General features: G+C 42.1%; 2 protein-coding genes across 3 annotated transcripts in view; one reads left to right on the forward strand and one right to left on the reverse strand.

Moving 5' to 3' along the window:
* The window catches only part of LOC143140458 (ras-related protein Rab-25-like), a 230,825-nt gene that overhangs the window by 53,016 nt on the left and 166,810 nt on the right, over positions 1-10,999 (forward strand). The gene's annotated exons all lie outside the window — the stretch shown is intronic.
* On the reverse strand, positions 488-10,829 carry LOC143140456 (Golgi phosphoprotein 3-like A). Of its 2 annotated transcripts, none has more exons than XM_076301374.1 (5): positions 10,725-10,829; positions 9,377-9,593; positions 7,031-7,162; positions 3,777-3,891; positions 488-2,644 (listed from the first exon to the last, which is right to left on the reverse strand). In XM_076301374.1, the coding sequence occupies exons 2-5, from the start codon at positions 9,560-9,562 to the stop codon at positions 2,217-2,219; spliced, it is 861 nt and encodes a 286-aa protein (XP_076157489.1). In that variant the 5' UTR covers positions 9,563-9,593; positions 10,725-10,829; the 3' UTR covers positions 488-2,216. The 2 variants fall into 2 exon arrangements, with proteins under 2 accessions (XP_076157489.1, XP_076157490.1); XM_076301375.1 differs by having other exon boundaries at positions 10,644-10,730.

The raw sequence follows: 10,999 nt of genomic DNA on the forward strand, positions 1-10,999 counted from the left end.
ATCTCCCTTGTGGACAAGGTAAGTGCTCGCCAGGAATGCTAGTGAGTAGTGACTGTATAACTGTACATACACACCGAAGAAGCTCGGGTCACCCTGTCAAGGACGCTTGCTCTGACCTGGCAGCATTCTACGTTCGATCATGTTCTATCCACTAGGCCGTCTATTACGATTGGTTGCTGGTCGCTGAACCGCGCCATAGCTCATTACCATAAAGTTCACCAATTTCTGCTTGACGCCCAAAACGCGACGCAGACGGATTTGCCGCTTCTTGCAGCTGAGAGAAGCCGGCTTCCTTTGAAAATGAATGACTTTCTGAATCTTCGAAGCTCAAGTCGGCAGCGGTGTGTACGTACAGTTAGCCTGTATTTTGGAGTGACTCCTTTTGGGAGGTAGGCCTAAAGATGTAAAAGAAAATGTGTCATGCAGAAAATAAATATTTCAGACAATGACAAATGCCTTTTTTTGAAAACACGAAAGAATAGACACATGTTTTTAAAGCCACATAAGACTTTTTTTTCACAGGTTTAATAAAATGCATAGCTTCCTGCAGATCCTGCAGAGTGTGTGAGATTAGGAAAATGTGGCATACAAAAGTGTAATCTTTTTTTGTTTAGACAGGGCTTCTGACTGGCTCTGAGATTAATGATTAGAAAATAAAGCCCAAGACCAGTGGACAGCATCTGTTCTGATCCACTTCCTCATCTCCAGGCAGCTGGAGAGTGACCGTAAACTGAGGAAGGGGACTCGGCCGTCAACATAAATAGAACATAGTACACAGGCCAATAGTTGTACAGAAGACCTCTTGCTAAAAAAGAGCTTTACGTATATACAGTCTATAGAGCAGCAGATGTGAGAGATTATCATACATTCTTCAAAGTTGAAAGGACCCCAAGACCATAAATAGAATAAAAAATAGAATCATAAATAGAAAAATAAGTTACCTTTGATTTTTTTTAAAGATACAAACAAACGAAAATAAAAACCCAACACATCACTCTGATACTTCATTATCTTCCTCTGATAGCTTCATCTCCAGGATGGACTAAGCCATTGCCACATAGGTGGAGGAAATGGCCCCCAGTTCCCTTCTCTGTGATGAGCCAAGAAAAGAGAGCAAGATTGCAAGGATTGGGAAAGGCCTCTCCCATCAGCTACACCTTTCAAACACACAAACACGTGCATACACAGTTACACACACACACACACACACACACAGGTACACATAGGTGCATGCACACACATGCGCGCGCGCACACACACACACACACACACAGGTAGGCTACACATAGGCACACGCACACACACAGGTACACATAGGCACACGCACACACACACACATACACACAGTTACACATACACACACAGGTACACACACACTAGGGCTGGGCGATAAAACGATAGCGATATGTATCACAATAGACATGTAATTGATATCAATAAAAATGCGTTCGATAGAACATTCGATAATTAAAAGCAACACACACCTCCCGCCTTACGTTGTCCATAAATAAATAGGCTAAATATAGCTTGCATTGTAGCTAGTATGTGCAACTCTACCAGAGTAGACGATAAGTAGGCCTACCTCAACACAGACTCTCAATGAGTCCTTGCCCCGTGCGCGCGCTCTCTCTCTAGGCATAGCATCATTAGCACGCTGCACGAATTTGTTCAAAACTGTTGCATTCAAATTGACTGCTAAATTCTAATCAACTCAATCCCGATGCAAATGGAAAAGTATTTTCCAAGACTCAAACGGGCCTGTCCCAAGGAGAAAAATATTCATTTAAAACTTAAACACACGTGGGAAAACTGAACAGAACCAGTAGACTTACTATGATAAACTAGCAAATTACTTTGTTTACAATATTTCCAGGCTTCAACCAGTGCTGCTCATTCAGACTTATGTGCACAATTATTTATTTAAGTGTTTTTCATGATTGTGTTGCTATTTCTTTTCCCTGTTTGCTTTGATTGATAACTGAGGTGATTCAAATTAGAGGAAGGTTAAGTTTAAAATAAAAAAGTGTTTAAATTTAACTTTTTTTCCCCTTCTGGTCCTTATCTGAAATAGATAAAATAAAAAAAAATAAAAATCAACAATTATCAATATCGACTGATATGAAATACTTATATCGTGATACAGTTTTCAGCCATATCGCCCAGCCCTAACACACACATACGAACACACACTGACACAGGCACATGGACCTCCTCCCTCAGGCGTTGGCGGCCAGTACGGCCCAGATCATCTCGTCGGCAGGCGAGGTGGTTTTGCAGGCCTGCTCGTCCGCGTCCGCCTCCAGCATGGCCTTGGAGCGCGCCGCCGCCGTGTCGAAGCGCTCGTCCGACAGCGAGCTCAGCGAGCTGTCCAGCACGTCGGAGATGTGCGCCAGCACCACAAGGGCCAGCGTGCGGCGGTCCAGGCGCCGTGGCTCGCCCACCCAGCGGTCCAGCAGGCACTCCTGCAGCTTGGCCACCAGCTGCTCCTTCAGCTGGCTGTTGCTTAGCGGGTGCGTGGTCATGTCGAAGAACAGGAAGTTCTGCTTCTCCGTGGTCAGCACGCCCTTCTCCACCAGGCTCTTGGCCAGGCGCTCACGCACGTTGCGCATCTGGTAGTGCATTCGCATCGGGTTCCACGTCTCGCCTGGTGGGGGGCACACACACGTCAGCACGTGCAACAGACAAATGTACCACAACTGCTCACTCACATTGTGGTGTATGTATTTCATTTAAAGGTGTTTTTTTTTCTTCTTGTATTTGAATGAATGCATTTCCACATTGTTTTGAAGCAAATATCCTTTATTTATAGTTCCTGATGATGACCAATAAATTGACCAGATCTTTGAATACTAAGATCGAAAAGTTACAGCTTAACAATGCCTGGACAACAACAACATAAAAAGCAATGGTTTTGTCCTTGACATACAGATAAGGAAGTAGATTTACCGGTAACCGTGGCGACCTCAAAGCCACGCATGGTGCTATTTAATCATTCCATGACCATTCAGGAATTCCATTCCATAAAGGGCACTGAACCATTCATGAGTCACATGTGGTGTATTTGCTCTATCTATATGCCTACAATCTGCATATCCTGGCTCAACCGAGCTTAGCGCTGCTCCTCATTATATATTGTAGTTAAAGTGTAAAGCAGCAGGTAAAAGGTTTAATATTATGTAGAGGTATGAGAGAGCGATGAAAACGACAGATAGATAGATAGATAGATAAATAGATAGATAGATACTTTATTATAAAGTATGGATCTGACTTGGGGATCTAATGGATCCATAAAGTATGGATCTGACTTGGGGATCTAATGGATCCATAAAGTATGGATCTGACTTGGGGCTGTACTGACTGTTCTGCTCACTAGCAGCCAAGTATCCATCATCAAGTAGGAATCACCCAATAATCTGGCCCAAAGAAACCGATGTGTTCAGACTGCAGAGCTTCCACGTCTCAACTGGACACTTGGGGAACACAAACACAAGCTTCTATCCAATTAGTTCGGCTAATTCTATCCAATTATTCTGTCTGATGACCACTGGCTGACAGCGTCTAATTTTCAATGATTACTGGTTCATGAGAACCTTTTAGGGCCTCTTGGGTATGGTGTGTTTACCCAGAGGTGTGTTTACCAGATGTCTGTGATCTGAGATAAGATTTTCTGCTCTGAGTTACCAGTGATAAGGCTGAGAAACAGGTGAAGTGTGATTGGTCCCTTCCAAGAGGAACTCAAGACTATTTCTGCGTTGGGTGTGACGGGGTGGACCGACCTGTCAGTAACTGGATCCAGCTGCTTACGGTCTCGGGGGGTTGTGTGGCTTTCATGTGCTTAAGGGCTTCGTCCAGCAGCACGTCCCCCGTCGGGGCGTCTGACCGCACCAACACCTGAAGCAGGAGAGACAGTGGCAACTTTACAACACACACACACACACATACACACACTAACACACTAACACACACACTCTCACTCTCTCTCACACTCTTAACACACACACACAAACTCACATATTCATTCTTTTATACACACACACACACACACCTTAGCCAAACAAATGCACGCCTGATGTCGTAATGCGACAGGGTTTGTGAAATACTGATGGAAGGCAATAGGATGTACTTCAGTTCATCCTTAAAAACTTTTGTTCTTCAGTTTGTTTAACCTTTGTATGATAAGTATAAGTATATATACTCTCAATAATGATAATGGGCAAGACTCTCAATCATGTGAACCAGGTGTGTGTGTGTGTGTGTGTGTGTGTGTGTGTGGGGGGGGGGTGTATGGGATATACGTATGTATGACCACGAAAAGACAACTGGGACCTCAGTAGGCTGGCACTCACATTAACTAGTCTTTGGCTTTGAAATGAAAAGGGCTGTGATTTTCAGACAAATTATTTTTATAATTAATACATTTTTATAAAAAAAAAAAATTATTATAATTTCTCCAGCGTCCAGCTCCTATCCCTCCAGGTCCACCAGGCCTGACGTCACACCTTCACCAATGAAGGTCACCGGCCTGATTTAACTCCAAATCCATTACTCCCAACACCACAACCAGATAAGGCTACCTCTTTCTTATCTGTTTGAACAGCCTGGCTATGGAACCGTTGCTAATCTAACTGGCACAGGGTACAGTTTTGGATACAGACATGTGCAAATCATTCTGTGTATGAGCTTTCTGGTGTGAAAGTGAAGTGGACATGTAATGAAAGCAAACAAATAAAGACAAACAGAAACAAACAAACTGAAATGTGTCTCTATCTGACAAGCCTGTGTTATGGTCAGAGTTGGGTGTAATCACATTACATTCGTCAATGATGAGTATTGTAACGTGTTACTGTTCTAAATGCAGTACTGGTAATCACACTCGAGTTACTAACAGTGTGTGAGCAAAGATGACTTCATTCTCCTATTTGAGATTATCCTATTAGGAAATAGGAATTCTCCTCAAGCCGCGGAGACGCATGTTGCCGTGGTGTGCTTTACCCCGTCATGAGCAGGGTGCGTGGAATCAGGCCGCCTGCTATAGCACTGCCTCCGAGACAATCTTTTGGCTTAAGATGATACTTCTTTGCTTTCCTAATTACAATCAGGACGTTTATAAGAGCTAAAAATAAAAGACAAAATATTCACCAGTATAAAAAAAATCTGCTGTTCAACATTTTGCAGTAGCAAGTGCATTTTAAGTTAAACTGTGTTGCCGGTATTACTGTAGAGTGTGTGTGTGTGTGTGTGTGTGTGAGAATGTGTGTGTGTGTGTGTGTGTGTGTGTGTGTGTGTGTGTGTGTGTGTGTGTGTGTGTGTGTGTGCGCACGCGTGCATCTTCTGGGAGGGGGGCGCGAACATTCACTAAAAAACAAAACCCATCCAAGTATTTGTTAGCTTAATATTGAGCGGGAGAGTGGGAAACAGTGCACAACTAACTAATGACTAATGTCTGAAGTCATTCACACCACGAACTGCCTCCAAAGAGATTTCAGGGTGTTATAGGACTAAGCTAGGACTGCCACTGTTTTCAATGTGAACAAGAGCATCTAGTACTAATGACAGAAGGTGCGCAGCTAGCGAGCTCACTTCACTCAAAGCAGTTAAAAAAAAGTATGCGTGTCTCTATTCAACATTGTCATGTGGATTTGTTTTTTTTATCATCCTGTTTATGTTGTTGTGTGTGGTGTGATAAGCTACTGGGACCTTGAATGTCCCCTTGGGGATCAATAAAGTATCTATCTATCTATCTATCTATCTATCTATCTATCTATCTTTCTTGTGAGGGAGGGTGCGCGAGCTGGGCAGCAGTGCTTCCATAAAGCAATTCAAATTTGCACAATTTTTAAAAGCAGCGCTGAGGTGCTGTGTTTGTGAAGGCAGCTTGAAGGCAGCTTTCAGTAAGACAAAATGATTAGCTATCTGTAAGAAATGCCTGGAAGCCTACAGCACAACCTTGGTTGGAGTAGTGTAATAGACTATTATGCTACCTAATGTTTCATACAATGTCATTAATTAAATAATAAATAACAGCGTCCGTAGAAACATTTCAACGCAGCAGAAAAAAAGTAATGTAAGGGATTAGTATTTTTTTACAGTAGCGAGTAATGTGTAACACATTACTTTTTTTGAGTAACGAACGACCCCAACACATGGGGTCGTATGGTTTATGGAAATAATAAGGTGTGTGTGAATGGCTTAACTTATCCAGGATATGTTACTCAAATAGGCTGACAATAACCTAATATTACACTTCCCTCTCAAAGAATTGCATTCAAGTCATGTGGTAGCAAAACCAATAGGTTGAAACGATACGTGAAGACTGACATCAGTTGAATGAATGCGTAGAATCACTGTCACACTCAGGTTACACAAACACACACAGACAAACACATGCTTTACAGTGGCCTTCCCGTCAACATCACCGGACTCCAAGCCCTTAGCAAACATTAAAGGCCCACACAGATCCTGCTTAATTTATGAGCCTCACAGGTCAGATGTGTCCATAGTTTTAATTCTCACAGGCAGGCCACACCAAGCACGAAGCTGAAGCGTTCCATTCTCAGGGCGTATGCTGCAACCATTAGCTGCCACTATAATCAATGGAGCTATTTTTTCGCTCTGCAAACAGTTGGAGTACCCAGGTGTAGCCTGGCTGTCAGAGTGAAATGGATCTTTTATATCTGTGTGCAAACTACACACATTTTGAGAAGCAATTGCAATCTGCAGATTCAGTGGCACTTTGTGTGGGGTGTAACAAGCAAAGTGGATGTACGTGTGTGTGTGTATGTGTGTGTGTGTGTGTGTGTGTGCGGTGTGCGTGTAGGTAGGCGTGTGTGAAAACTCTATGTTGTTACACGTCAACCTACTCGTTGCTGCTGTAAGAACTTTAACTTTATAAATGTAAATATCTGTGAGATCTTACTGGCCCATCCAGATTAAGTGTTGTGTGAGTGAGCGAGCAAGTGATAGATAGAACAAGAGTAAGCCAGTACGAGAGAGAAAGAACGAGAGAGAGAAGGTGGAGAGAGATAAAAACCTGGCGGTCTAGGAGCCTCCTCTTCCTCTTGGTGGGTGGCTCCAGGTGAATGCGGCCCCTGATAGCCAGCTCGATCATGATGCCGCTCCGCAGCCCCGAGGAGATGTTGTCATTCCAGAACGATGTGTAGCCCTGAAACAGCAAACCATGTGGCACAAGACACCACAACACACAAGCTGGGTTTAGATTTAACTCAAATGCTCATATTTCTCAGCTCATTCATGAAAAATTGGCAAGGAAATCTGTCTGGGTTTCCATTGGCTTTGTGAAGCGAATTAAATACCACAAAAGGAATTTTTAACAGTTTTCGGGTTGCCCAGGCCAGCTTTAATAGAAATGTTTTGTTAAATATCATGTGTTGTCATTAAATTCTCGCTCCAGTTTAATGTAAATAAACTTGTGTTACCTATGCGAGTCGGGTGTTAATCCATTCCCTTCTGTCATTGAAATATCTTCTTAAATGCACATTTTCTACTGTTTTTGTATATTATTTCAACGCAGAGGATTCAATGCTCAAAATTTGCATAAGTGGTTAAAAGGAGTTTAACTCCTACATACTCCTCCTAGGTACTACATACACAAAAGGCATGTAACAAAGAAAGTTCTATCTGGTTGCCTTGAGGGACATGTCAAATTGACATGTTTCTAGTGTTGCCTAGGGACTGTTCTGCCCTTTAGCAACACCACATGCCATTTAAATGTCACAATTAAAGGCATCCTATGCAGTTTCAGGTATTTTTGGTGACTCTAGAGCTCGCCCAAAGTTGCGATATATTTATATTTTACTTTGCCGTTGTAAATAGCTTACTTCTCATGGCTTGTTCTCCCTGTACACAATGAAAATGCTTTTTTGTGGAGACGAAAGAGTAACAACAGGCAAAAACGATCTCCAAAGAGCTATATCTTCTGACGAGGTAATGTTTCACGATTCTCACAATTTTTGAAGTGGTATTGCTGGTTCTCTTGTTAGCGACGGCTATGTTCTATGGCTATGCTACATGAACGATTCCCCTATTACAAGTTTGTTTACCATCAAATTGGCTTTGTAGAGGTTATATTAAGGTAAGAATCTTGCATAGTGTATGCAGTGTTTTGCTAACTGCAACAGTTTGGCCCTCTAGTGAATGGTCCACGGTGAACTTTCCCACAACCTGTCTGTAGCAAAGTGTTGGACTCTTACTTCATTCACATCGTCACTCTATTAAGTCCTACTGTCATCATGCCCATTCTGGTAAATCTATAGATATGGCAAGCATTCCACTCTAAACAAAGGGTGGGATCTGTCTGAGAAAGAAAGATATGGCTTCTGTTTGTCTGCATCAAGTTACACAGTGACCTGAGGAAGAGATTAGGAATATCATTTCAAGTAAATCAAACTATGTCAACCTATCCCAAGAAACACGACCAAATCAGAGGAGCAGGTCCCAGAAGCCTTGTGCATGGCCCTGAACAACATGACAACATGACTAGGTCAAAGTTATTTTAGTCTACAAGATCAAACACTCAACAAGATTAAAAACGACAATGTGGCAGCCTTTTATGAGGCACAGGCTGAAGAATGTGTGTGGCCTAAGATTTGAGATACATCCTTCAGGCGACAATCTGACCAACCCTGTTAGACCGGTTTGATCCCTCAATGGAGTCAAGTGGTAAACTCCCACTCGGTCAAACTCACACACACAGACACACCACAGCGACTAAACTGGAAAGACTGCTATGTTTAACCACACAATGACCTGCACCGTTCACATAGCCTTACAAAAGTTGGTTGGGAAAATCACCACTATAGGATATAATCTTTAATAACCCCAGTCTATCAATGCAAGGCATCATCTAAAAATATCTTACGTAACTTTATTGAAACCGAAGTTCAGTTTATATGCCTCTAACACAAAGAGACAAAGAACACGGCATTTCTCATTTCAAACTAAATTAGACCATAAACAGCCACAATATCAATGATGCAACAGTTCTGGGGATAAACATTTGAGAGTGAAACCCAAAGTTAGCACTCACTACTATACAGCTACTTATTACTATTGCACAAAGGACCATTCCCTACATACAGCTCTGAAAAAAATTAAGACACCACTGCACATTTTTGTGATGTCATCCTACGGTTGCTGAGTGACGAATCTCGAATTTCAAATTCAAAATTAAGAGACCGGTTGCAGTGGTCTCTTAATTTTGAATATGACCGTCAACTCATTCGAATGTCATTCAGTAACTGTAGGATGACATCAGAAAAATGTGCAGTGGTCTCTTTTTTTTCAGAGCTGTATATCGACTTATTATTAATGATAAGTGACAATAATTGAAAGCTGTTGCAGACTGACAGGACAGTACCTCTTTGTCTTTGAGACCCAATAGCAGGATTTCCTCCATAAGAGTGAGCCGGAGGGCTTTGGAGGAGTCATAGTCATCCTCTTCCTCAGAGTGACCACCACCCTGGCTGTCCACATCCTCAGGACCGCGTCCGTCTGCCACAGACGTCTCAGCAGCACGCTTGCCTCGACGGATGAGGGTGGTCATCCTGACAATCAGGACCACCACCTGAGATCAACTGTACAGGGTTGTGAAGAATATGGTCATGGCTAAATAAATACCATGCAAAAAACAACCATTTTAATACCACATGAGTTTCTATGACTACAGGAGCTCGGAGAGTTTAAGTTATCAAGCTCAAATGCTCTAAATGCAAGCTGGGCATAATTTGGTTAGTTGACCCCAGGATATCACGTGCAAATGTCCTAGATTCAACTTCCTTTAAACCCCTTTGTTTTTCAGCCTTATAACCACGCTTGTTTGAAGTAGTAGGAAGTCAACTGCTTACATTATGCTTGCCATCGTAAATGACACTGACTTGTTTTATTTCAATAATAGAGAACCATTCACTTTAAAATAATAACCTCAGTCAAGGTAATGCAAATAGTTCTTGCAATCCTTGCAATTGTCAGCTTTTTACAGTTTGTAGCCTAGCTAATGTGAATTATGTGTGGTCCTTAATCCAATGTCTCTCGAAACCCAGAAGACATTCTAACCAAGAAAGCTACCCTGTGACTGTCTGAATGAAGAACTCGGTTCATTCAGCAACCACAACCATTATAGGCCCAACATGGCAATACATCAAGGTAGTTAACATATTAGCAACAAGGAATCATGTTCTGTTTACGATCATGACATGGCGGCTGACAGATATCGATATGCCTAAACAACATTATGGCAACAGGTCTTTCTGCCAAAACACAGTTACAACGACTGCTAGGATAACGTTAAGTTAACATAACGTTCACGTTAATTAAGCTAATGTGTTTGTAACGTTAGAAAATGCATAGCTTACCACGTAATTAAAAGTTTGCATAACTCAGTTGTATTAGAAACGGTTCCAGAGATTTACAGATCTGTTATCTCTACAACTTCCGATTAACAAATAATTCCTAATATAATTCCTTGTCTTGTAAATTACGTGTCTGTCGACGAGAGAGAGAGGCACTTATTTGGATAGAAGCTAGGTAGATAAGATTCTAACGTTAGTTACGTTAACTATCTATCCTAGCGATAACTTAGCCCAATCCTAGCAACAGACAAACACTGCCTAATTTAGGCTACTTACCATGCTAAAAGTATATCGTATTAAAACATGAATATCATAATGAGAAGAGCTCTATATCATGTTCAATCCAAATAACCTTACCCGGAGAACTTAGATCTGACAGGGAAATCGATGTCCGGTTGCAAGGACGAAGTCACCTGCTTACTCTGTGAGAACACCGCTGGAAATACGTGTTTCTCACTGCCATGCGACTATTGCATCCGTGATGTGATGCGATAAGTATTTCTAGTTATATTAGGTCTACAGCGCCCCCGCTCTACCGGCCTTTAGAACACTGCTGAAATGTTTTGTGTTATCCAAATCACCAGTAGGTAGGCCCTAAGGTAGGCTACCCATCCTATAACTAATGTAGGCCT

This window comes from Alosa pseudoharengus, unplaced genomic scaffold (assembly GCF_046254945.1).
Source record: "Alosa pseudoharengus isolate Yale_2024_CS ecotype anadromous, Long Island Sound unplaced genomic scaffold, YU_APseudo_1.1 YU_APseudo_1.1_scf_23, whole genome shotgun sequence".
NCBI lineage: Eukaryota > Metazoa > Chordata > Actinopteri > Clupeiformes > Clupeidae > Alosa > Alosa pseudoharengus.